Source organism: Salmo salar, chromosome 11, assembly GCF_965601325.2.
Source record: "Salmo salar chromosome 11, fSalSal1, whole genome shotgun sequence".
In the NCBI taxonomy this organism is placed as follows: Eukaryota; Metazoa; Chordata; class Actinopteri; order Salmoniformes; family Salmonidae; genus Salmo; species Salmo salar.
In genome coordinates this window covers 100,861,743-100,889,223 of record NC_138301.1, presented here as the reverse complement: position 1 = coordinate 100,889,223, position 27,481 = coordinate 100,861,743, and the positions used below count along the sequence as shown (strand labels likewise).

Sequence of the window (27,481 nt, the reverse complement as noted above, 5' to 3'; positions counted from 1 at the left end):
CTCAGCGCCACTAGTGCAGAATGCCCAGTCACACATGTGGATGGGATGGTGCTGAAGGGACAGCGCCCTTCATTGTTGAGCGGAGTGTGACATAGAAAAGTCAGAGGTGCTCTGACTGCCTTTTGACCCCATTCTGAAGATTCGAAGTTTTCAGTTAGCCACAATTTAACCCAATAGTTACATTTATTGACGTAGTTTTCTCACTACCTCTCCGGTGCAAATCACATTAAGACCAGACCAGTGTATGAGGCTTTTGATTGACGTCATACCCCTCTAAGTAGTAGGCTACTCTTAATCGATTGGGGCAACAGATGAGCTACATTTGATTAAGAAAGCATTGTCTGTCCTATGCCAGTGAGTGCACTGTTCATTTTTGGGCATTACTTCCGGACAGACGGCTCTGATATCCTCCAGCTATATCTGAGCACCAGTTACCAGACACTGTGGAGTTTGCTCGCATCTTAAAGGTAAATCTTCTCAGCATATCTCAACCTCATTCATTCATTGCGCATTGGGATGGGGATAAATTAAGTTACTAGGCTGGGCATGTTACTGGATCATTTATTCATGTTTTGCATTTAGGCTATGTGCTATACAGTAATTTCTATCTACATGAGAAAGCAATTATTTGAGTGCAAGAGATTACAGTTGGTCTCAAAATCGTATGGGTATAGAAAATTATAGGAGCTAGTGAAAATTTGGTGCATCTCTGTGTAATTGCTTGAGATGAGCTAAGGAAATATTTGGACTTGCAGAAGCATATAATTAGCTATTTTCTATTTTACAGATAAAATAATGTCGCACCTTTCCTATTAAATTATGATGTATGATATTCTTCCCTTTCGCACTGAGGACAGAAACAGTATTTTCATCAAGCGCTGATACCGTTCAGGGACGACCACCTGCACTATCAACCGTCAAGGCGGTGGCTGTCCAAGCGTACAGTTCGCAATTCGCAAGCAGCGCTACAAAGGATCAGAACTCAGCAACCCCGCTGTGCAATCATGTCGACTACCGGGGAAGTCCCTGCCTTCTTCAAGAACATGGGCTCGGGTAGCCCCATGCCACGGCAGAAATTCTGTGGCATGTTCTGTCCAGTTGAAGGTTCTGGCGACAGCAAGACGTTGGATTTCCAGTCACTGCCGGGGGGCAGTAGAAAGATTGACGGACAGGTCATTGACAGGCAGACGGACATCTCCCAGCCAAGGGTCGAGATACGGGAGAGCAGAGGAAAATCAGCCCTGCAAAACCTGGATGACAGGGTAAGAGCTACAGATTTTTGTGCTTTGTCACCCTGGATGAAATGAAATAAAATAAATGTACTTCTTTCTTTCTTCTATATATGTATGTCTGTCTGGCTCTCACAGATAAATCTGAAATAAATCGACACAGTCATGCAGAAAGGAGTTCACTGGGATCTCTAGAAACTTCCCAATCGGTATAAAAATGTCAAGTCGCTTTCCAAACCATTTAGCTATTGCCTTTACTCAATCAATCAATGCCAGGGCAATTCATCCTGCTGACCTCTTGAATTACGTTCGAAACGTGATAACCATTATTCTAAATATAGGAAAAAATGACACAAACCTGGTTAATAATACATTTATTTACACCAAATTGCAGATACAAAATATACACTTACAAAAATACATCTCCCAGTGTGAATAAGCCTCAACATGTTTACTGCTCATTTTAAAATAAATTCTTGCCTAATAAAAATATTCAGACAACAGCAGAGTAACACGACCAAAATATTATATTATTACCATCATCAATTACAATCGATCAGGGAATTATTTTAACCTAATAATTTAAAAACAGAACAATGGGCCTGTCTAGAAAATGGTTGAAATGGGTGAAACAGCACCGCGCATGGTCAACTGGTATAGTTTATACATTTCACTTTTACATTTCGCCAGTTCCAAACGAGATCTGGTCCCTGCAGATGGTATAGCTTCCACATTTCGCATGGTCCACACGTAATCTGGTACCTTCAGAATCGGCACCCTCTCCCGTATTTTGTAGGATACTAGGTTGCAACATAAACTACAAGTTGCATAAAATTACTTGGTTATTTAGCCATTACCTACCAGGCCTAGAGGATAAGGTTTCATAGGCTATTTAATGTTATTGAGGTATGGATCATTGACTATAGGGAAAGCAAATTGAGAGCAAGTCTAGCACACAGCCGATATCCTTCAAATCACTTTTCAACGGACTGGACATTATCAGGTGAAGTTTGCCTACATTCCCCATGAGGCTCTGTGATGGGCCATTACTTCCTGTGCTGTGCTGGGTGGAGTAGCCATCAGAGGGAGTAGTTCCTGTAGTGAGATGGCCGAGATTGATGTTCCATAGCGTCCCTCTGCAATGGGTGTAGGCTATAGGTCGGTGGGAAAAAAAGCTCATGTACGTACGTACGCACACACACACACCTCTGAAAGATAATATATTACTATAATACTCTCTATAAATATCCTCTGATTTACCTTCCATTTCTTGAGTAGTCTAATGTACTACTTTCCCACAATCTGATACTTTTCCATACATTTATTTATATACTTTAGACCTAAAGTATTTTTTTTTATATTTAACCAGGCAAGTCATTATAAATTCTTATTTATAATGACGGCCTAAGAACAGTGGATTACCTGCCTTGTTTAGGGGCAGAACAGATCTTTACCTTGTCAGCTCGGGGATTCGTTGTAGCATCCTTTCGGTTACTGGCCCAACGCGCTAACCACTAGGCTACCTGCCGCCCCAGCTCTTTATATTGTTGATCTGTGATTTTTGTGTGGTTATGATGAAGTTCTTACGCCAGATTCTTCAACGATGACATAACCAAAATAACACAAGGAAATATGACCTCATTCCATAGAGAATCAACAGCTAGACCGTGCACATGCCGTGGAATTTATATTCAGGGCAGGCAGTAGTGGTGTAGCTAGCTGGAGCCTACTACTGTACTGGAAATGGCATAGTGCCTGACACTCTCAATGGATCAGGGCGGGGTTCTGCGCATGCACGTTGTGCTTCGTCCAGAGTATATGTCCCTCCCTCCCTCTGTGTCTGAGTCCGTCTGGCAAGGTTTGGTGCATCGGCGGAGAACAGGAGAGAAGACGTGATCTGGAGCTGCGATTCTTTTCCTAGATTCTGCGAGCGGTGGCCTCCCCCTTTAGGACGCACGACTCATTTTGGAATTGTACCCACTCTTTGCTGCTATTTTTTTCTGCTGATTCCACATCCGGCTTTATCCACCCGGCGAACCTCAGTATTCTGTACATCCATTCCATTGATAGCGGTCCACTAAGTGCAGCAAGAACAGAACAGCGAAGATGTCTGGGCAAGGCTATCAGGGCAAGAAGAACATTCCCCGCATTACAGTGAGTTAGGAAAACATGTATTCATTCCATTGAACAAAATGAACATTCTGCATGTAACTAATTAACCTACAAAATTCGCCACTCACCAGTCAGGCATTGGTGAAATTAGGCTTGTGGTCCGTAGGTGAACGCTCTCTCGGGTAGACCTACAGCTCAGAGGTGAAGGACCTGTTTGCGTCAGCTGTGAAATCATTTCTGCACGAGCTCTTGGTTATAGGCCTTTAATAAGGTGCATATAAATAAAATCGGGTCAACACGTGATCTTTCAGAGCATCTATTTCAAGGAATTATTTCAATTGTCTTTATTTGACAACATGTAAGCCTGTGGTTGGCTGTCCACGTTTGAATAAGCTATATCACATGGCTCTTGTAAAACAATCTTTGAAATCCATGTTGTCTGTGAATCATTTTCACGCGTAAAAGGCAGTCAGCGCACTGCTGAGGTTTCGCGGTCGCGCATTATCACATTTCCACGCCGATGTTCTTTGTTAGGGAACTGTGTCTGGCCGGTTATCACCGCAAGCCAACGGGTGGAGCAAATGCAATAGTTTTCTTGCATCCGCCCATCCGCTGCAATGTCGGGTTCGCTTTTCTGCACAATGCAAACTCGGTTAATTCGGTTAAATGTTTTATTTAAAGGCGGGGTTAGGAAATGCAGACCGTTATTGTTGATGGATTTTGTGTGGTTTGGGTGAGGCAGCAGCCCTGTCTTTCCCCCCAGATAATCGCCGGGAGCCGGGAGAAATCATGGCGAAGAGAGAATAGCGGTAGGCCTATAGGATAAAGGATAAATGGAAAGAGAAGAAGAATGGGAGAGGGGCGGCAGTAGCTCCAATTTCCTTCCTCGTCTCTTAGCTTCCACAGTAATGAAGAGAAAGGGGCAAAAACGAGAAAAAAAACTATAGACTACTGTCTTTCGATATTTATATCGCTGAACTGGATCATTCATAGGTTTTCGTCTCTACTAAACCGTACTGGTCTATGAACTCCTCGTGGTCACAATAAACTACTGACCCTCATGGTTCCCCACCCCATTGCAATGATCCATACCTGAATACGTCCTTATAAAACAGGTGTAGGACCACATGTCATAAAACCTACCCTGTCATTGAAAATATGACCTAAAGAAAGATCTTTAACAGTCTAAGCTTTTGAGGGGAGAGTGCGCCTCTCCTCATTGTGTGTGCATGAGATTTTGTGTGGACAAAGAAAGCACTTTGAAAGGGGCATTGGCTGGCATCCTGGTGGGTTACTCCAGCAAGCTGTCAGGCTGGCTGAGTCTGACACAACTGGAGCAGGTTTGCCCTAAACTCCTGCCATATCCTACACCCTGCTTATGTGGATACAGCATTACTCAGTGAAGGGAACAGGCCAGGCCTAACTGACTAATGATCTATTCACACACGCACACACACACACACACGTGCACACACAGTCTTGTATAACTAACCTTGTGGGGGAACACAATTCTGTCCCATTCAAAATCCTATTTTCCCTAACTCCTAACCCTAACCTTTACCCGAAAACCTAACCTTAACCTTAACCCTAGCGCCCAACCCTAACCATAAAACTAACCCTAACTCCTAACCCGAAATTGAATTATAATCCATTCTAACTTTCACCCTAAACCCCCTAGAAATAGCATTTGATCTTGTGGGGACTAGCAACATGTCCCCGAGTTGGTGAAATTGTTGTTCGTTTACTATTCAAGTATAGTTAAACACACACACACACACACACACACACACACACACACAGCCGCAGTGTGTGTACATGTGCCACACCCCTGTGGCAGGGAGCAGTGAGCACACTGTCCGTCTGTCTGTCTGTCTGTCTGTCTGTCTGTCTGTCTGTCTGTCTGTCTGTCTGTCTGTCTGTCTGTCTGTCTGTCTGTCTGTCTGTCTGTCTGTCTGTCTGTCTGTCTGTCTTAGAGACAGCCTCAGTCACACACACTTATGGAACCACACAATCCCCTTATAATCCAACAATCTCCTGCTTATCCAGGTCGTCACTGTCCTTGTTTATTTCATTAATTTACTCATAACATAGCCATCGGTCCCAGGACCAGTGGCCAGGGCGTGTCACTGGGTCTAATTGACTGTCATATCAACTGTTTCAAGGTAGATTGATGACCATGTGTATGAATGTGTTTGCGTTTGTATATCAGCTGTGTGCACAGTCAAAGAGAAGCTCTTTCATTCATTCTCATCTTCTTGCTCCGGGCTCTGTCTTCATCCATTTCTGGAGTAGACTCCATGATGAGCCTAACTGTTAAAGTGTTAAATCAGAGGATTAGGAGCCATAGTAGCCCTAACTGTGATCAAGCTAACTCTAAACGGATATAGAATGTATACTCTGGACCAGGGAAAGAGACAGAGTAAGAACAAAGTAGGGTAAATCTAACATACTAAACAACTGTAAAACCAAACACACAGATAAACACAAAGGATGTATGCTACTTTCTGTATTACAAGTTAATCCAATTGTGTCGTTGTTTTTACACACACACACACACACACACACACACACACACACACACACACACACACACACACACACACACACACACACACACACACACACACACACACACACACACACACACACACACACACACACACACACACACACACAGTTGTAGAGATTGGAAAGTCAAAGGCCTAACAAAGGACAGCAGGCAGGCTGCAGTATGAGGCTGTTGTCACCAGCTGGAGTGGTCAGCTGCAGACTGCAGAGAGAGGCAGACTGGGGAGCAGCACACCTCAGGGCCTCATAAAATATGAATCTCATCCTAAAATCACCACCTGGGACTGCCTTTAAAAGATGACTCATCCAATTCTCTCATGAATAAGATTATTTTAATTTACAGTCAGACACACACTCAAAGTTACAGTTGGAAAAGAAGGAAACATAAATAGATTTTTAGATGTATTTTTATTCAAGAGTAGGGCTGAAAGGGCTCCTGTATAAAGATGATGGACTTTATTGCAGGATTGACATGTCATGAATACCTTTACTGAGAGAGGTCTTCTTGTGGTTCCCAGGCTCTGGGGTCAAGAGTTCAGGAGTCAGCGCAGGCCGCCGTGGATGCCTTTTTACCCAGAAGACCCTGTCTCTTCCTGTTATATCAGTCTCTCTTACTAAAGACAGTCCAGCCTGGCACTGCTCATCTCCAGCCCGCCATTTTCCTACAGTAATCCCGCAATGCACTGTGTCCCGGGGCATTCCATGTTCACACATTACACAAAGCACACTCTTGGTTCTAAGGGCCACCTGCCATATATGCTGGCAGATATAATCCAGGATATCCCCATTCATAAACCCTCCAGTGTGAGGTAGCATGTATTTATGTCCACTTCACCAGCTGGGCACAGGAAGATAGGGGAAGGAAAGCAACTGGGATGCATGCATACCTCAGATTCCATAGTCTACGTGTCTTAAACCAGACAGCCACCCAGCAGCTCCTGCAGTCTTTGACCAGGGTGACTGGCAATTCCAGGTCCAAGAGACATAGAGCTGACAGGGTCTGAGGGCGGTGTCCAGGTCTCCCCTCCACTGGAAACAAACTATTGGATCAGTAGCTGTGATTTAGATGAGTCGGCATGCTTGATGCTTCTCCGCCCCAGCTCTAGCACATGTTCCCTGGGAGTTTTCCGCTGGGAGAGAACAACACATGCTGTTGCCTGGTTACCTCATTTGATAGCATTAGTCTTCGATCTAGGAAGGCTGCTCAGGCCCTGTAGATGAACATCTTTGCCTAATGGTTTACATTTTCAAATTTGCTGATACAGCTTTATTTAGGCATCAGTATAGTTTTAATCCAAGCCTTCTATCACATGATACACTGGTTTGATCTTCCACACATTGTGGAAAGAGGACTGATCAATGCTACCTCACTCAGTCTATCTCTCTAATATACAGTAAGTCTAACCTATCCAGGCTCTAGTCTGCTGCTGGGCTTGTTATTGGTTCAGATCTGATTTTGAGCATAGGGACATTTTGAAAACTGATTCTACAATTAAATCTCAATTGAATCAGTTATTATTTGGGTATTTTTGTTAACAAAGATTTATGGGCTGTATTAGTTGGTCAGAGATGATTAATGAACATTGACCAACAACCACAGGCATATTATTTGTCTAAGTTTAATTGATCATTTTTTGTTGTTGAAACCCTGTCCACATCCTCTTTGTGTGTGGCTGGAACTGGTTCTTATCCAGGGAAAGGCACTGTCATGTTTGGCTCAGGTCCAGTAAAATCAAAAAGAGATGCTCTCCCACAACATGATGCTGATGGCTGTCACAGGCCAAGCAAATGGGGACTTTCTCTGACCTGCAAATGCATCTTCAAATATACAGTACCAGTGAAAAATTTGGACACACCTACTCATTGCAGGGTTTTTCTTTATTTTTACTATTTTCTATATACAGTGAGGGGAAAAAAGTATTTGATCCCCTGCTGATTTTGTACGTTTGCCCACTGACAAAGAAAGGATCAGTCTATAATTTTAATGGTAGGTTTATTTGAACAGTGAGAGACAGAATAACAACAAAAAAATCCATGTAAAAAATGTTATAAATGTATTTGCATTTTAATGAGGGAAATAAGTATTTGACCCCCTCTCAATCAGAAAGATTTCTGGCTCCCAGGTGTCTTTTATACAGGTAACGAGCTGAGATTAGGAGCACACTCTTACATTTACATTTACATTTAAGTCATTTAGCAGACGCTCTTATCCAGAGCGACTTACAAATTGGTGCATTCACCTTATAATATCCAGTGGAACAACCACTTTACAATAGTGCATCTAAATCTTTTAAGGGGGGGGGTTAGAAGGATTACTTTATCCTATCCCAGGTATTCCTTGAAGAGGTGGGGTTTCAGGTGTCTCCGGAAGGTGGTGATTGACACCGCTGTCCTGGCGTCGTGAGGGAGCTTGTTCCACCATTGGGGTGCCAGAGCAGCGAACAGTTTTGACTGGGCTGAGCGGGAACTGTGCTTCCTCAGAGGTAGGGAGGCGAGCAGGCCAGAGGTGGATGAACGCAGTGCCCTTGTTTGGGTGTAGGGCCTGATCAGAGGCTGAAGGTACGGAGGTGCCGTTCCCCTCACAGCTCCGTAGGCAAGCACCATGGTCTTGTAGCGGATGCGAGCTTCGACTGGAAGCCAGTGGAGAGAGCGGAGGAGCGGGGTGACGTGAGAGAACTTGGGAAGGTTGAACACCAGACGGGCTGCGGCGTTCTGGATGAGTTGTAGGGGTTTAATGGCACAGGCAGGGAGCCCAGCCAACAGCGAGTTGCAATAATCCAGACGGGAGATGACAAGTGCCTGGATTAGGACCTGCGCCGCTTCCTGTGTGAGGCAGGGTCGTACTCTGCGAATGTTGTAGAGCATGAACCTACAGGATCGGGTCACCGCCTTGATGTTGGTGGAGAACGACAGGGTGTTGTCCAGGGTCACGCCAAGGCTCTTAGCACTCTGGGAGGAGGACACAAGGGAGTTGTCAACCGTGATGGCGAGATCATGGAACGGGCAGTCCTTCCCCGGGAGGAAGAGCAGCTCCGTCTTGCCGAGGTTCAGCTTGAGGTGGTGATCCGTCATCCACACTGATATGTCTGCCAGACATGCAGAGATGCGATTCGCCACCTGGTTGTCAGAAGGGGGAAAGGAGAAGATTAATTGTGTGTCATCTGCATAGCAATGATATGAGAGACCATGTGAGGATATGACAGAGCCAAGTGACTTGGTGTATAGCGAGAATAGGAGTGGGCCAAGAACAGAGCCCTGGGGGACACCAGTGGTGAGAGCATGTGGTGCGGAGACAGATTCTCGCCACGCCACCTGGTAGGAGCGACCTGTCAGGTAGGACGCAATCCAAGCGTGGGCGGCGCCGGAGATGCCCAGCTCGGAGAGGGTGGAGAGGAGGATCTGATGGTTCACGGTATCAAAGGCAGCAGATAGGTCTAGAAGGATGAGAGCAGAGGAGAGAGAGTTAGCTTTAGCAGTGCGGAGAGCCTCCGTGACACAGAGAAGAGCAGTCTCAGTTGAATGCCCAGTCTTGAAACCTGACTGATTAGGATCAAGAAGGTCATTCTGAGAGAGATAGCAAGAGAGCTGGACAAGGACGGCGCGTTCAAGAGTTTTGGAGAGAAAGGAAAGAAGGGATACTGGTCTGTAGTTGTTGACATCGGAGGGATCGAGTGTAGGTTTTTTCAGAAGGGGTGCAACTCTCGCTCTCTTGAAGACGGAAGGGATGTAGCCAGCGGTCAAGGATGAGTTGATGAGCGAGGTGAGGTAGGGGAGAAGGTCTCCGGAAATGGTCTGGAGAAGAGAGGAGGGGATAGGGTCAAGTGGGCAGGTTGTTGGGCGGCCGGCCGTCACAAGACGCGAGATTTCATCTGGAGAGAGAGGGGAGAAAGAGGTCAAAGCACAGGGTAGGGCAGTGTGAGCAGGACCAGCAGTGTCGTTTGACTTAGCAAACGAGGATCGGATGTCGTCAACCTTCTTTTCAAAATGGTTGACGAAGTCATCCGCAGAGAGGGAGGAGGGGGGGGGGAGGGGGAGGAGGATTCAGGAGGGAGGAGAAGGTAGCAAAGAGCTTCCTAGGGTTAGAGGCAGATGCTTGGAGTTTAGAGTGGTAGAAAGTGGCTTTAGCAGCAGAGACAGAAGAGGAAAATGTAGAGAGGAGGGAGTGAAAGGATGCCACGTCCGCAGGGAGGCGAGTTTTCCTCCATTTCCGCTCGGCTGCCCGGAGCCCTGTTCTGTGAGCTCGCAGTGAGTCGTCGAGCCACGGAGCAGGAGGGGAGGACCGAGCCGGCCTGGAGGATAGGGGACAGAGGAAATCAAAGGATGCAGAGAGGGAGGAGAGGAGGGTTGAGGAGGCAGAATCAGGAGATAGGTTGGAGAAGGTTTGAGCAGAGGGAAGAGATGATAGGATGGAAGAGGAGAGAGTAGCGGGAGAGAGAGAGCGAAGGTTGGGACGGCGCAATACCATCCGAGTAGGGGCAGAGTGAGAAGTGTTGGATGAGAGCGAGAGGGAAAAGGATACAAGGTAGTGGTCGGAGACTTGGAGGGGAGTTGCAATGAGATTAGTGGAAGAACAGCATCTAGTAAAGATGAGGTCAAGCGTATTGCCTGCCTTGTGAGTAGGGGGGAAGGTGAGAGGATGAGGTCAAAAGAGGAGAGGAGTGGAAAGAAGGAGGCAGAGAGGAATGAGTCGAAGGTAGACGTGGGGAGGTTAAAGTCACCCAGAACTGTGAGAGGTGAGCCATCCTCAGGAAAGGAACTTATCAAGGCGTCAAGCTCATTGATGAACTCTCCAAGGGAACCTGGAGGGCGATAAATGATAAGGATGTTAAGCTTGAAAGGGCTGGTAACTGTGACAGCATGGAATTCAAATGAGGTGATAGACAGATGGGTCAGGGGAGAAAGAGAGAATGTCCACTTGGGAGAGATGAGGATTCCAGTGCCACCACCCCGCTGGCTCGATGCTCTAGGGGTATGCGAGAACACGTAGTCAGACGAGGAGAGAGCAGTAGGAGTAGCAGTGTTATCTGTGGTAATCCATGTTTCCGTCAGCGCCAGGAAGTCTAGGGACTGGAGGGTAGCATAGGCTGAGATGAACTCAGCCTCGTTGGCCGCAGACCGGCAGTTCCAGAGGCTGCCGGAGACCTGGAACTCCACGTGGGTCGTGCGCGCTGGGACCACCAGGTTAGAGTGGCAGCGGCCACGCGGTGTGGAGCGTTTGTATGGCCTGTGCAGAGGAGAGAGAACAGGGATAGACAGACACATAGTAGACAAGCTACAGAAGAGGCTACGCTAATGCAAAGGAGATTGGAATGACAAGTGGACTACACGTCTCGAATGTTCAGGAAGTTAAGCTTACGTTGCAAAAATCTTATTGACTAAAATGATACAGTACTGCTGGCTGGTGGAGTAGGCTAGCTAGCAGTGGCTGCGTTGTTGACTTTGAACGTGTAGCTGGCTAGGTAACCTCGGTAGTTTCAGTACTACACCTTGTCATGATACAAAGCAACTTTTAACCTCTTGGGGCTAGGTGGGACGCTAGCGTGCCACCCGTGGTGCACTCCATCAACAGCAGGTGCATTTCAAGAGCGGCAAATTTGAATCCAAATAAATGTCAAAATTCAAATTTTTCAAAAATACAACTATGTTACACCATTTGAAAGATAAACATCTCCTTAATCTAACCACGTTTTACGATTTCAAAAAGGTTTTACGGCGAAAGCATAAATTTAGAGTATGTTAGGACAGTACATTTACAAGAGTTGTGTGTAATGTTTTGTCAAGTCAAAGACAGGGTCACCAAAACCATAAAACCAGCTAAAATGATGCACTAACCTTTTACAATCTCCATCAGATGACACTCCTAGGACATTATGTTAGACAATGCATGCATTTTTAGTTCTATCAAGTTGATATTTATATACAAAAACAGCGTTTTACTATGGCATTGATGTTGAGGAAATCGTTTCCCTCCAATAACCGGCAGTCAAGTCAGCGTCACAAATTAAATAATTAAAATTAGAAAACATTGGTAAAATATTATATTGTCATTTAAAGAATTATAGATTTACATCTTTTGAACGCAATCAACTTGCCAGATTTAAAAATAACCTTACTGGGAAATCACACTTTGCAATAATCTGAGCACTGTGCCCAGAAAAATACGCGTTGCGATACAGACTAGACGTCATGTTGGGGAGATCTAAAATCGAAAATACTATGTAAATAATCCATTACCTTTGATTCTCTTCATCAGATGTCACTTCCAGGTATCACAGGTCCATAACGAATGTAGTTTTGTTCAAAAAAGCTCATCATTTATGTCCAAAAATCTCCGTCTCGTTAGCACATGATGTAAGCCAGCCGGACTTCTCGTCATGAACGAGGGGAAAAAATATATTTCCGTTCGTTCAAACATGTCAAACGTTGTATAGCATAAATCATTAGGGCCTTTTTTAACCAGAACATGAATAATATTCAAGGTGGACGAATGCATAGTCTTTTATAACATATTGGAACGAGGGTACCCAACATGAAGTAGCGCGCCAGGTGTCTAATGGGACATCACCGTTCCATGGCTCTTGTTCGGTCAGATCTCCCTCCAGAAGACTCAAAACACTTTGTAAAGGCTGGTGACATCTAGTGGAAGCAATAGGAAGTGCCAAAATATTCCTAAACCCCTGTGTTTTTCAATGGGATAGGTTTAAAGTCAATACAACACATCAGGTATCCACTTCCTGTCAGAAAATGTCTCAGGGTTTTGCCTGCCAAATGAGTTCTGTTATACTCACAGACACCATTCAAACAGTTTTGGAAACTTTAGAGTGTTTTCTATCCATATATAATAAGTATATGCATATTCTAGTTACTGGGTAGGATTAGTAACCAGATTAAATCGGGTACATTTTTTTTATCCAGACGTGCAAATGCTGCCCCCTAGACCCAACAGGTTAAAGGGAGTGCTCCTAATCTCAGTTTGTTACCTGTATAAAAGACACCTGTCCACAGAAGCAATCAATCAGATTCCAAACTCTCCACCATGGCCAAGACCAAAGAGCTCTTCAAGGATGTCAGGGACAAGATTGTAGACCTACACAAGGCTGGAATGGGCTACAAGACCATCGCCAAGCAGCTTGGTGAGAAGGTGACAACAGTTGGTGCGATTATTCGCAAATGGAAGAAACACAAAAGAACTGTCAATCTCCCTCGGCCTGCGGCTCCATGCAAGATCTCACCTCGTGGAGTTGCAATGATCATGAGAACGGTGAGGAATCAGCCCAGAACTACACGGGAGGATCTTGTCAATGATCTCAAGGCAGCTGGGACCATAGTCACCAAGAAAACAATTGGTAACACACTACGCCGTGAAGGACTGAAATCCTGCAGCGCTCGCAAGGTCCCCCTGCTCAAGAAAGCACATATACATGCCCGTCTGAAGTTTGCCAATGAACATCTGAATGATTCAGAGGACAACTGGGTGAAAGTGTTGTGGTCAGATGAGACCAAAATGGAGCTCTTTGGCATCAACTCAACTCGCCGTGTTTGAAGGAGGAGGAATGCTGCCTATGACCACAAGAACACCATCTCCACCGTCAAACATGGAGGTGGAAACATTATGCTTTAGGGGTGTTTTTCTGCTAAGGGGACAGGACAACTTCACCGCATCAAAGGGACGATGGATGGGGTCATGTATCGTCAAATTTTGGGTGAGAACCTCCTTCCCTCAGCCTGGGCATTGAAAATGGGTCGTGGATGGGTATTCCAGCATGACAATGACCCAAAACACACGGCCAAGGCAACAAAGGAGTGGCCCAAGAAGAAGCACATTAAGGTCCTGGAATGGCCTAGCCAGTCTCCAGACCTTAATCCCATAGAAAATCTGTGGAGGGAGCTGAAGGTTCGAGTTGCCAACCGTCAGCCTCGAAACCTTAATGACTTGGAGAAGATCTGCAAAGAGGAGTGGGACAAAATCCCTCCTGAGATGTGTGCAAACCTGGTGGCCAACTACAAGAAACGTCTGACCTCTGTGATTGCCAACAAGGGTTTTGCCACCAAGTACTAAGTCATGTTTTGCAGAGGGGTCAAATACTTATTTCCCTCATTGAAATGCATATCAATTTATAACATTTTTGACATGCTTTTTTCTGGATTTTTTTGTTGTTATTCTGTCTCTCACTATTCAAATAAACCTACCATTAAAATTATAGACTGATCATTTCTTTGTCAGTGGGCAAACGTACAAAATCAGCAAGGGATCAAATACTTTTTTCCCTCCCTGTAGTTGGGTAATAGTGAAGACATCAAAACTATGAAATAACACATATGGAATCATGTAGTAACCAACAGTGTTAAACAAAGTAGCCACCCTTTGCCTTGATGACAGCTTTGCACACTCTTGGCATTCTCTCAACCAGCTTCATGAGGTTGTCACCTGGAATGCATTTCAATTAAGAGGTGTGCCTTTTTAAAAGTTAATTTGTGGAATTTCTTTCCTTCTTAATAAGTTTGAACCAATCAGTTGTGTTGTGACAAGGTAGGGGTGGTATACAAAATGTAGCCCTATTTGGTAAAATACCAAGTGCATATTATGGCAAGAACAGCTCAAGTAAGCAAAGAGAAACGACAGTCCATCATTACTTTAAGACATGAAGGTAAGTCAATCCGGAAAATGTCGAGATGTTTGAAAATTTCTTCAAGTGCAGTCACAAAAACCTTGAAGCGCTATGATGAAACTGGCTCTCATGAGGACCTCCACAGAAAAGGAAGACCCAGAGTTACCTCTGCTGCAGAGGATAAGTGTCACATCCTGACCAGTGAAAAGGGTAATTTGCCACAGGGCGTGGCAGGGGGGTTGTTTTGTGTGTTTTGGGGTTTGTTAGTTTCTAGGGCAATGTGTTCTAGTTTTCATTTTCTATGTTTCGTTTTCCAGGTTTGGCCGAGTATGGTTTCCAATCAGAGGCAGGTGTCTTTCGTTGTCTCTGATTGGATGCCATACTTAGGCAGCCTGTTTTCCTTTGGGTTTTGTGGGTGGTTGTTTTCCGTATAGTCTATGTACCTTACGGAACTGTTGGCTGTCGTTTGTTTTTTTCTTGTGAAGTGTTACTCATTTAAAGTAAAGAATGAGCACTCAACACGCTGCGCCTTGGTCTCATCCTTCCGATGCCTGTGACAGAACCACCCACCAAACGAAGACCAAGCAGCGTGGGAGGAGGAGCAGGACCGAGCACTATGGCTTGGAGTCATGGACCTGGGAGGAAATCCTGGATGGGGCAGGACCGTGGACAAGGCCGGGAGAGTATCGCCGCCCGCCGGAGGAGATAGAAGCAGCGAAGGCGGAACGGCGATACTGGGAGGAACGGCTGGGGTGGCAAGAGGAGGCTGAGAGGCAGCCCCCAAAATCTTTTGGGGGAGGGCATACGGGTAGTTTGGCTAGGTCAGGGGGGAGCCCTGACCTAACTTCCCGGGCGTATAGGAGAGAGCCGTGGAGCAAACCGGAGCCAAGAAAGGAGTCAAGTTCTGAGTTCGACGCGAGATTCCCGGAAATGGTGTTGGCGGAAAGGGCACTGCGGAGCGGGCGTGCAGAGGGGCGAGAAATGCATTACGGGGTAATGCGCACTGTCTCGCCCATCCGCACTCACAGTCCATTGCGGTCGGTACGGGCTCCGCAGCGTTGCCAGGCGAGAGTTGGCCGGCAGCCAGGAAGAAGTGCGCCGGCTCAACGCATCTGGCCGCCAGTGCGTCTCCTCGGCCCAGTTTATCCTGCGCCTGCTGTACGCACGGCAGCCCTCATTCCCCAGCACAGCCCAGTTCGCCCTGTGCCAGCGCTCCGCCCGTGCCGGGCTACAGTGACCATCCAGCTAGGACGGGGTGTGCCAGCCCTAAGCTCCAGACCTCCGGTGTGCCTCCATGGCCCAGTGTGCGCTGTACCTGCTCTGCGCACCCAGTCTCCTGTGCGTCTCCCCAGTCTGGTGAGACCGGTTCCAGCTCCCCGTAGGAAGCCTCCAGTAATGATCAACAGTCCGGAGCCTCCAGCGACGCTCCTCAGCCCGGAGCCTCCAGCGATGCCTCTCAGCCCGGGGCCTCCAGCGACGGTCTGCAGCCCGGGGCCTCCAGCGACGGTCTGCAGCCCAGAGTCTTCGGCGACAGTCTGCAGCCCAGAGCCTTCTGCGACGGTCTGCAGCCCAGAGCCTCCGGTGACGGTCTGAAGCCCAGAGCCTCCAGCGGGGGTCAACAGCGCAGAACGGGGGCTACGCCCGGAGCCAGAGCCACCTCCGTAGCTGGAGGATTGGCGGAAGGGTTGGGTGTAGCACAGGAACCGTCGTAGACGGTGGCCACCCTGCCTTCCCTCCCTTTAAGTTTGGGGTTGTTTTTGTGGGGTTTTTGTTTGACGTGCAGTCGGGGTCTGCACCTTCGGCGGGGGGGGGGGGGGGGGGGGGGGGGTACTGTCACGTCCTGACCAGTGAAAAGGGTCATTTGCCATAGTAGTATGGTCAGGGCGTGGCAGGGGGGTTGTTTTGTGTGTTTTGGGGTTTGTTAGTTTCTAGGGGAATGTGTTCTAGTTTTCATTTTCTATGTTTCGTTTTCCAGGTTTGGCCGAGTATGGTTTCCAATCAGAGGCAGGTGTGTTTCGTTGTCTCTGATTGGAAGCCATACTTAGGCAGCCTGTTTTCCTTTAGGTTTTGTGGGTGGTTGTTTTCCGTATAGTCTATGTACCTTACGGAATGGTTGGCTGTCGTTTGTTTTTTTCTTGTGAAGTGTTACTCATTAAAAGTAAAGAATGAGCACTCACCACGCTTCGCCTTGGTCTCATCCTTCCGACGCCTGTGACAATAAGTTCATTAGAGTTAACTGCACCTCAGATTGCAGCCCAAATAAATGCTTCACAGAGTTCAAGTAACAGATCATGTCTCAACATCAACTGTTCAGAGGAGACTGCGTGAATTGCCTTCATGGTTGAATTTCTTCAAATAAACTACTACTGAAGGACACCAATAAAAAGGAGAGACTTGCTTGGGCCAAGAAACATGAACAATGGACATTAGACCGGTGGAAATCTGTCCTTTGGTCTGATGAGTCCATATTTTAGATTTTTGGTTCCAACCGCCGTGTCTTTGTGAGACGCGGAGTAGGTGAACGGAAGATCTCTGCATGTGTAGTTCCCACCATGAAGCACGAAGGAGGAGGTGTGATGGTGTGGGGGTGCTTTGCGGGTGACACTGTCAGTGATTTATTTAGAATTTAAAGGCACACTTAACCAGCATTGCTACCAGAGCATTCTGCAGCGATACGCCATCCCATCTGGTTTGTGCTTGGTGGGACTATCATTTGTTTTTAAAAAGGACAATGACCCAACACACATCCAGGCTGTGTAGGGGATATTTGACCAAGAAGGAGAGTGATGGAATGCTGCATTAGATGACCTGGCCTCCACAATCACCCGACCTCAACCCAATTGAGATGGTTTGGGATGAGAGAAGGAAAAGCAGCCGACAAGTGCTCAGCATATGTGGGAACTCCTTCAAGATTGTTGGAAAAGCATTCCAGGTGAAACTGGTAGAGAGAATACCAAAAGTGTGCAAATCTGTCATCAAGGCAAATGGTGGCTACTTTGAAGAATCTAAAATAGAAAATATATTTTGATTTTGTTACACTTTTTTGGTTACTACATGATTCCGTTCGTGTTATTTCATTGTTTTGATGTCTTCACTATTAGTCGAAAATGTCGAAAATAGTAAAAATAAAGAGAAACCCTTGAATGAGTAGGTGTTTCCAAACTTTTGACTGGTAGTGTATATATTTTTTATACCTACAGAGATCCTAGAATTCAAAATCGAATGGCTAAATAATACATTTTATGACCATCTTAAAACAATTCCATATGTTAGCTTAGTAGATTTTGCGGTCTAAGGGCTTAGACCTACAGGGGTTAAACACAGGAAACCGCTAAGTAGGATGAAATAAGAAGAAACATGGAATAGGCATGCACATTTATATACTGAAATACTCCACAGCAGATTGAATTTGAAAGCACTTGACTGTTGTTATCTTGGGACCACATTTTTCCTGTAACTTTTCTTGCCGTTTTTGGTAAAGTATGAGTATCTAAAACTGAATTTATTGTTGTTATATCATGATGGCTGTCTTACGCATATTTGTAAGAGTGTGTATGAATGGATTTCAGTAAAGGCTTCCAGTTTACACATCTTATGGCACGACAGAAAATGATGTAATGATAGTCAAACACATGACTCAGTTGTTCAGTGAATAGTTGCCAAACAGGATGGAGTCTTGCCAGGCCCTGCAGCACAGCATTCTGCTCCACATAGATGTGAGAATAGATTGGGTTCATCACTCCTGTCACATGAGTCATCAAAAATGACAACTGCTTATATGCATGTGCCAAGACCTGACATAGTCATCTCTAAGAAGACATTCATTGGGGGTTTGTTTGAAAGTGATTGTGTTTCTGTGTATGTGTCTGTGTTTTATAGAATGTTTTTTTAGCTGGCAGGGAACAAATAACCACTTTTATTGGGGAAAATATACCAAAGGATGTTAATGTCACAGAGAGGGGTTTTCTATTCTTTAGCCCAAATGCATTTTGGGCGAGGTATTGTGAGCCCCTTTGGAAATCAGTTTTGATTGGGGCCAGGGTTTCTAGCAGGGAAACACGCTAGATGCTGAAACTCAAACAGAGCAGCCTTTGTTTGTGGAGGATGCTAAAGGCCTCGTGACCAGAATGGTGCCACTCCCCTTTTGGAGAAGAGCCCATCACCACTGGGACAACGCAGGGGGGTGCCAGGGGGCCAGGTCCCCCCCCTCTCAAAGTCTCACACAGAGACAAGTGGCCTGCTGACAGAGGCGTGGATGATTGATTACCAGGTCTGCATCCTGATTGCACCCTTATTATGTCCATTATTCTGTCAGCCAGTCAGGGTGAGGATGCCGGAGGGGCGTGTCCTGAGGCGTGCTTTGCTGCTTGCCAATGTATCATCAGTGCATTCCTCACCCTAATTTGGAGTCATGTTGGTATCAGCCTAGCTAGTAAATTATCCATTAGAAGATGTATATTCCGGATTTTGTTCCTGGTCACGACATGCTGTATCCAGCTGTTTGTAATAACCACACTGTAGTTCTGCTTCTGCATTCACTTTGTCCCTTGCTGTATTAGGATGTGCATGAAGCATTGCTCACACAGTCTCTCTTTTAGACTCTGTAAAAGCTGCTTCTGACCTCCGATCCACCCCCTGCTGTGTATCTGTCTTTTGTTCCTATTTAACTCCTCTCTCCTATCTCTCTCTTTATCTATCGCTCTCCTTTATTCTTACTTTCTGTCCCTTACTCTGTCTCACACACATACTGTAATGGTTGAACGAGCTTCACCCAAGACCTGGTGCTGATTCATTCCAAACTATCTGTGCATGGAACTAAAATATTAATTCTTACAGCTCTGCTTTCTGTTCTCTGTTCACCCTCTCTCTGTCTCTCTCTCTGTGTGTGTGTGTGTGTGTGTGTGTGTGTGTGTGTGTGTGAGAGAGAGAGAGAGAGAGAGAGGGAGAGTAAGAAAGAGAGAGAGAGAGAGTAAGAAAGAGAGAGAGAGAGTGAGACTTACAACAAAAGCCTAGATCATAAATTGTGACATCTCAACACAACCAGTTGGTGCAACCATAAACATTGTGGGAGGACACGTGGTTCCTTATCAACACAGAACTCACTTGGACAAAGCCTAATATAAGTGTGACGCAACAGAGCAAAACAAGGCAGAACGTCAGATTATGCTGTGACAGTGACACGTTGTTACACTGCCCAATATAGCAGAGAGGCAGTCATCTGCATCTTTTGGCCATGGTGTGGGTGATGGGATAGCAGGGATGTGGAGGGGGTGAAATATTTTATCTTTTCTTTGGTATTTTAGGGGTCTGTACAGATGTAGGATCTTACATTTGAAAACATTATCCTGCAGTTACAGTAAATGTGAATTATTATGTGGATTCTAATTAATGGACATTTTTATAGGGTCGTGATACATCTTTCGTAATGGAAAATCATGTCTGAAATTTCAATGTGAAAATTACAAATTTCAGAAGCTTTTTTTAAACCTCAAATACGCTACAAGTTTTACATTTCCTGCATTGCAGGAACGTTCTACTACAACAGGATAAACAAATGAAGATCCTATATTTTTATGTAATATGTTAATAGCACAGTGTTAGCCGATGCTTCCTGTAAAGAAAGTGGCTTGTACTGCGGTGGTGCCAAATACAATACTCACCCTCATAAGCTCATTTTAAATGGTCATATAAAATCTCAGGCCATTCTTTGTGTGTTACATTCTGGTGTCTGGCATTAAAGCCTTTTCCTGAAAGAACACTTACTTCACTATGTTAATTCTGTGAGAATGAAGAGGAAATGGATGTGTGTTTACTAACTAATAGGGATTTTTTTTTAATTATCCTCTAGAGCGATCGTCTCCTGATCAAAGGGGCGAAGATCGTGAACGATGACCAGTCCTTCTGTGCTGACATCTACATGGAGGATGGCCAGATCAAGTGAGTTTCACAACAACACCTCCTGAGGTTCACAGGCTCTGCCTCCGAGAGGTTAACTATCTCTGAACCATCTTTATTATGCATTAACAATGGTCGTTGTTCGGTTTTATAGAGTAGTTTACAGAGTAAGTGCAGTCATAATGATAACTCTATTACAACTATCTATATCTCTCTTTCTGTTCCTTCTCTCTCTCTCTCTATCTCTCTTCCTCTGATTTCAGACAAATTGGCGAGAACTTGATAGTGCCCGGTGGGGTGAAGATCATCGATGCCCACGGGCGCATGGTTATGCCAGGGGGTATCGATGTGCACACACGCTTCCAGATGCCCGACCGGGGCATGACCTCAGTGGACGACTTCTACCAGGGCACCCGCGCTGCCCTGGCAGGGGGCACCACCATGATCAGTATGTACACTACCACCTACACCCTCTCTCTCTTCCCCCTCTTGAGAGGCATTGGGAGAGTGCAGTGCCAGCTTGATCTATGGCAGCGCCAAGTCCTGAACCCATAAAGACCCATCCGTTACAGAGTGTTAGGCTTGCGTGCCACCAGGTGCTGCTGAGTGCGGTGGAAAGTAGACATAGGAGAACATTCAAAACCTTTTGCAAGTCATTTATCCACTCTCCTCGTAATTGCTCAGTAATAGCGTGGCCTGCCTGAAGCATTCCTAGAGTTTAGATGCCTCAGCACTATGCCATCTGTTTTAAGGTCCCCTCCCCTCCTCAGCAGTCACACAGACTCCTGGAGAGTTAGATAGCTTTGTCCTATCATGCAGACTCCTGGAGAGTTAGATAGCTTTGTCCTACCATGCAGACTCCTGGAGAGTTAGATAGCTTTGTCCTATCATGCAGACTCCTGGAGAGTTAGATAGCTTTGTCCTATCATGCAGACTCCTGGAGAGTTAGATAGCTTTGTCCTACCATGCAGACTCCTGGAGAGTTAGATAGCTTTGTCCTATCATGCAGACTCCTGCTGACAGCACTGCAGAGTCCACAGAACCAGCTATGTAAATGGTTCACACATCTCACAGCCCTACAGTTGCTGTACAGTACATCCTGATGGAGAAAAAACAATGATGAAAGACCCAGATGTAGCCGTTTAATCTGAGCTACTTTATATTATAGTTGAAATCACCCCTAACATTACAAAGGAATATTTTAGGACCAATTCGCTAAGTAATTGTATGTGTGTGTGTCCACTAGTTGACCACGTGGTTCCGGAACCCGGGGCCAGCCTGCTGTCAGCCTTTGAGCAGTGGCGTGAGTGGGCGGACAGCAAGTCCTGTTGTGACTACTCCCTGCATGTGGACATCACTGAGTGGCACAAGGGAGTTCAGGAGGAGATGGAGGCCCTCGTCAAGGACCACGGTATTGCCACACCCAGTACATATGACATCCTATAGTAGGTTAAGATTAGTTGTGTTTTCTCTTTATGTATGGTTGTTACATTTCCCAAAGATTGGTTTAAACATGTATGTTTGTTCAGTCTAGTTGGGTCTCTCAGTCTGTTTCTTCTACAACCGTTATTGGTGTCTTCGTCTCTCTTTGTTTCTCTTTCCCACTCCCTGTACCTTCCTCTGACACGTCCTCTCTTTTCTTAGGTGTCAACTCTTTCCTTGTCTATCTGGCTTATAAGGATGTTTTCCAGCTTACTGACTCTCAGGTATGACTTCCTTTATCGTACGGTAGCTTTTTTGACATTGGCTCCCTGTTTGACTCAAAGGAAACACACAACGATCGCTACCATCACAAAGAACATTAACGGTTATAATAATCTTTAAGAATATAGTATGAAAGGAATTCAATTAATTTCGCACCTCATTAACCATACTATTAAAAGGTATGTGGCAAAATTAAACTGATTGCTTAATAAATGACACTGTATGATCATATACTCTAGCTCTTAGATCCAGCTGCTTGCCATGGCCTGCTCTGCTCTTGGCTGAGGCACTAAATGTCTGTGTTGGTCTCCAGAGGGTGTAAAGGATGATAAAACAATGCACCAGTCCATGTCTCTGTCTCTGGTAAAACAGATTCATCTTGGACGCGAGGCTCCTTTGAAAACAGCCTGTGTTGGTCTTTGCAGCTACCTGAGGAATGCATGGAGGCTGCCCGGGCCAGAGCATTACACTCTAATTTGTGCACATCTCCCAAGGAAAACTATGATAGCTCTTTATTTCATTTCTGGCTGTTGGGAAACGATGACTCATACTAGACTCATACATCAGTCATACATCAGTAACTGGTTCTACCACTGATGCATCTGTGAGTGTATAAGTTTTACATACTGTGTGTGTGAAATTGGCATTACAAGTACGCTCAATTAACTTTACAAAACCATGACAAGATGCCAAGTTTGTCTGTGTGTCTGTTCTATGATCCATCTGTGGTTGTCTGATGATGCTGACGTGGTTATTTCCTGTAGGTCTATGAGGTGTTCAGTGTGATCCGGGATCTGGGGGCCATTGCTCAGGTCCATGCTGAGAACGGAGACATCGTGGCTGAGGTAAGACCTGGGGCTAACAATACACCATTTACTGGACTATAAAACCCAATTTACTATACCTAACACCGGACAATTTTAAAATATGCCTGTTCTTTTCCGTTCAGGAGCAGCGTCGTATTCTGGAGCAGGGCATCACTGGACCCGAGGGACACGTCTTGAGCCGTCCTGAAGAGGTAGGATACATCAGCATTTGACTTCAGAGTTCCTACCTCTTTCTGTTTTTATCTTCCCTTTATGTTTCCCAAATGTGTCCTTGCAAGGTCACCTTGACCTCTGAACCCTGGGTGTCTATTTCAGGTGGAGGCGGAGGCTGTCAACCGTTCTGTGACAGTAGCCAATCAGACTAATTGTCCCCTCTACATCACCAAGGTGATGAGCAAGAGTGCTGCTGATGTCATCGCTCAGGCCAGGAAGAAGGGTGAGACACTGTTTCTAGGATGTTTGCTAGGATACAAACATACAGAAAGATGAAGGGAAGATGCACACATGTGAACCAAAAGAAGGGAGAGGCACCATATTGTTTGCGTCAATAACATCATTTAAATCTGTAATCACATCATGTTTCTGATTGACCTTGGAGGCACTGTGGTGTACGGGGAGCCAATCACTGCCAGCCTGGGCACAGACGGCTCACACTATTGGAGCAAGAACTGGGCCAAGGCCGCCGCCTTCATCACGTCCCCGCCCCTCAGCCCAGACCCGACCACGCCCGACTATCTCAGCTCCCTGCTCTCCTGGTGAGAGCACTAACTCAATGCCTTGACACTACCAAGCCTGTGTCATCTGTCTAGGTTGTCCGTTTTGTCTTACATTGATTGTTTTTAAAAATCCCAGATGAGGCCTTTTGCCTCTTGCCAGGCCGTCATTGTAAATAAGAATGTGTTCTTAATTGACGTGCCTGGTAGAATAAAGGTTAAATAAAATAAAAACTGGATTGGACTATGAGGACAAATACCCATATTCATGATGTAAAGTGTTATCATGGTAACAATATCAAGTAGGACAATCATCCCAATCTGACCCCAGGTGTCACAGTCTCAGTTTGCTCCCCTCAATGTCTCCTCTCCCATCCTAATCTCTTGCACTGTGCCCTCCTCTCTAGTGGGGACCTGCAGGTGACTGGCAGTGCCCACTGCACCTTCAGCACTGCCCAGCGTGCCGTGGGCAAAGACGACTTCACTCTCATCCCTGAGGGTACCAACGGCACTGAGGAGAGAATGTCCCTCATCTGGGACAAGTGTGTGGTGAGAGATTAATACATACTATATACGATACAATACAGTCACATATTCTCACATACGGTACTTAGAGTGGAACATACTGACATGTAGATATAGTGTACAGTATGTGTATTTGTATTTGTACACATTTTTACCTTACACACTCACATGTCCTAACAACACAAAGTTAACCACCTGGTCTCTGTTTTCACCTGGCCCATCCAGGTGACAGGTAAAATGGATGAGAACCAGTTTGTGGCGGTCACCAGCACAAATGCTGCTAAGATCTTCAACCTGTACCCCCGTAAGGGCCGCATCGCTGTGGGCTCTGACGCTGACCTGGTACTCTGGGACCCAGACGTCATCAAGATCATCTCAGCCAAGAGCCACAACTCGGTCAGCCAATCACACACTCACTACGCACAAATACTGTACAGTCAGAAAGGCACAATCTACTGTATATCCAGCCGTATGGTATTACACGTGGGATTACACCACAGATTCATCTTTGGGAAAATGCCCAAAAATAAATAGTTCATCTTTAAACATTGAAGTGAACATAATAGGTTAAATTGTAATAGTTCTATGAAATGACTCTCCATATTGGTCTTTTTATGGTCATCTTACTCCTGACCACATATGATTGGTTGGGTTCCCCAGCACTAGGGCGTGGGCCTTATGTTGACTCAGGGGAGTGATGTCATCCTCAAACTCTGCCAGAGTACTGAAACATCTCATTTCTGATTGTTAGCAGGCAAGTCACACTGTTTGTGTGTGTGTGTGTGTGTATGTGTGTGTGTGTGTGTGTGTGTGTGTGTGTGTGTGTGTGTGTGTGTGTGTGTGTGTGTGTGTGTGTGTGTGTCTGTATGTGCCAGTCTGTATGCATGTGTGTTTTTGAAATCTAATTGCTCTAGCTCTCTGTGTTCTATGGTTTCTTTCTTTCTGTTTGGTCAGGAAATAGACTCATTTAAATGTGGAAAATTGGTCATTCAGAGAGAGTGGTGTGTTCGTGCGTGTGAGGTGGGATGTCCAGCCTCCGTGTGACCTCATGCTGTTTCTAAGCCCTGTGAAGCCCACCAGATTGCCTAGTCAGCCAGTAGCTTTTAGGAGGTCACACTGGTCACACTGCATACTGCTCTCCACTGCACACACCCTGTTGTAACTGCCTTGTAACACTCTGCTCCTCGCTGCCTGGCTAAATCAATGGTCTGTTGTCTGGAGAGACTCAAATCTCACCAGCACATCAATGACGCTCTCTCTAGGAGGGTTTTCAATTGCCATTTATCTAACCATTGAAAAACACATAGGGAACTGTTAATGATTTGAACATTGGCCCACTATAAAACAACTACTCCACTGGCACAGGATGGAGAAGGAGGGAGTTCCACCACACTAGTACTGAACACCAATCAACTCACACAAATCATAAGAGGCTGATTGATATATGGAAATATTGGTCAGATTGAAAAAATGATCTACTACATTTCCTCTCCTCCTTTCTCCCCCTATCGCTCTTCCAGAATGTGGAGTATAACATCTTTGAGGGCGTGGAGGTGCGTGGCGCGCCCCTGGTGGTGATCAGCCAAGGTAAGATTGTCCTGGAGGAGGGAAACCTCCACACCACCGAGGGGTGCGGCCGCTTCGTGGGCCGGAAGCCCTTCTCTGACTACGTCTACAAGAGGATAAGGGCTCGCAGCAGGGTACAGCACTGTTATGGAACTGTGTCATTCTGGGCTGTGTTGTGCATTTTTGTGTTTTATTACCAGCTTGAGTGTTACTGATGTAACTAGGGGAGTGGGTTACAGTCTTTGTTGATACCCTGTATTATGTTACGTTGTTTGCTTACAAGTTGGATGTTGCATTCCGCTATCAGTGGGTTTAGGTTGTTTGATCTTGACTCTTGATTCTGCCTCTTCCCTGTTCTCCAGCTGGCTGAGCTGAGGGGAGTTCCCCGAGGCCTCTATGACGGGCCTGTCTGTGAGGTGTCACTCACACCCAAAACTATGACTCCTGCCTCTTCTGCCAAGACTTCTCCAGCCAAGCAGGCAGCAGCTGGTGCCCAGCCTGTCCGCAACCTGCACCAGTCAGGGTTCAGCCTATCTGGTGAGGAACACTTTAGTGGATCAATGGATCCATTCATTAGAGATACAGTATCTGTCATTATATCTCAATCAATCAAAAGTCTTTATGAAGCCCTTTTGATGTCAGCAAAGTGCTTATACAGAAACCCAGCCTAAAACCCCAAACAGCAAGCAATGCAGATGCACAAGCACGGTGGAAGAAACCTAGAGAGGAACCAGGCTCTGAGCGGTGGCCAGTCCTCTTCTGGCTGTGCCGGGTGGAGATTATAAGAGTACATCGCCATTAAGGCCAGATCCTTCTTCAAGATGTTCAACGGTTCATAGATGGCCAGCAGGGTCACATAATAGTTGGACACTATTATAGTTTTGATGATAAACTTTTTCATAACAATGAAAATCCAGTGATATTGACATCCTCCTCCTCTTCTGTACTTGTAGGTGCTCAAGTTGATGACAACCTTCCTCGACGTAACACCCAGCGCATCGTGGCGCCACCCGGTGGCAGGGCCAACATCACCAACCTGGGTTAACCACCCCTATTGGCCACCAGGGGAAACGAGGGCTTGAGGGGAGGGGTATCAGGGACTAGGGGCCATTCCACCAGGAGGCAAACCCTCTAGCTACAGTGCCTGACCAAATCTCCCCTCCTCAATCTCTCAACCCCTCTCACGCTCCCTACATCTTTCCCCGACTCTTTCCCCCCCAACCCCCAAATGCCCCACCCTAGAGGAGACACCTATAAAAATGATTTGCCTCGTTTGAAGAAAAAAATTGAAAAAACAACACTCCTTATATGAGCACTTTGGACTGTATTATTTAGTGTTTTATACTGTACTCTCTACCTGCCATGTATCATTCAGTTTTGTGTTTTATTTTCATGTTATAATAGAGGGCTGAAGTGAGACTAGACGGAGCAGTTTTAACACGGCCAGAAGGTCAAGACGGTGGGTGCTTGTTGCATTTGCATAGAGGAAGTCCATTCTGTCCCTCTTTTTTAATTTTGGATGTATGGTGAATGAAGTATGGAGACACAAGGGGAGCATGTTATACTTGTGTTTTACCTTCAGATAATAGACGGGTTGGTTGTTTAGTAACAAAACCGACGTGTGTGCAACTATTAGGCAAAACAGACAGTGTTGGCTTAGGCTGTTGACAACATGTAAACCATATTTAGTCTCCAAATGTTTATTGAAAACATAAATAAATTTGCACAATGAG

General features: G+C 45.7%; 1 protein-coding gene and 1 long non-coding RNA gene across 4 annotated transcripts; one reads left to right on the top strand and one right to left on the bottom strand.

Moving 5' to 3' along the window:
- Positions 1 to 98: 98 nt before the first annotated feature.
- Positions 99 to 27,481, top strand: LOC106563220 (dihydropyrimidinase-related protein 2). 3 transcript variants are annotated; one of them, XM_014128580.3, is made up of 15 exons: positions 99 to 467; positions 858 to 1,262; positions 20,367 to 20,455; positions 20,677 to 20,861; positions 21,660 to 21,824; positions 22,058 to 22,119; positions 22,882 to 22,962; positions 23,067 to 23,135; positions 23,260 to 23,380; positions 23,543 to 23,699; positions 24,065 to 24,206; positions 24,408 to 24,578; positions 25,703 to 25,882; positions 26,111 to 26,285; positions 26,702 to 27,481. In XM_014128580.3, the coding sequence occupies exons 2-15, from the start codon at positions 1,005 to 1,007 to the stop codon at positions 26,791 to 26,793; spliced, it is 1,947 nt and encodes a 648-aa protein (XP_013984055.1). In that variant the 5' UTR covers positions 99 to 467; positions 858 to 1,004; the 3' UTR covers positions 26,794 to 27,481. The 3 variants fall into 3 exon arrangements, with proteins under 3 accessions (XP_013984055.1, XP_013984054.1, XP_013984056.1); XM_014128579.3 differs by having other exon boundaries at positions 853 to 1,262; XM_014128581.3 differs by lacking the exons at positions 99 to 467; positions 858 to 1,262 and adding an exon at positions 3,087 to 3,383.
- Positions 1,589 to 3,086, bottom strand: LOC123725192 (uncharacterized). The gene is made up of 2 exons (XR_006757671.2): positions 2,684 to 3,086; positions 1,589 to 2,381 (listed from the first exon to the last, which is right to left on the bottom strand). It is a non-coding gene; the product is annotated as an uncharacterized LOC123725192 (long non-coding RNA).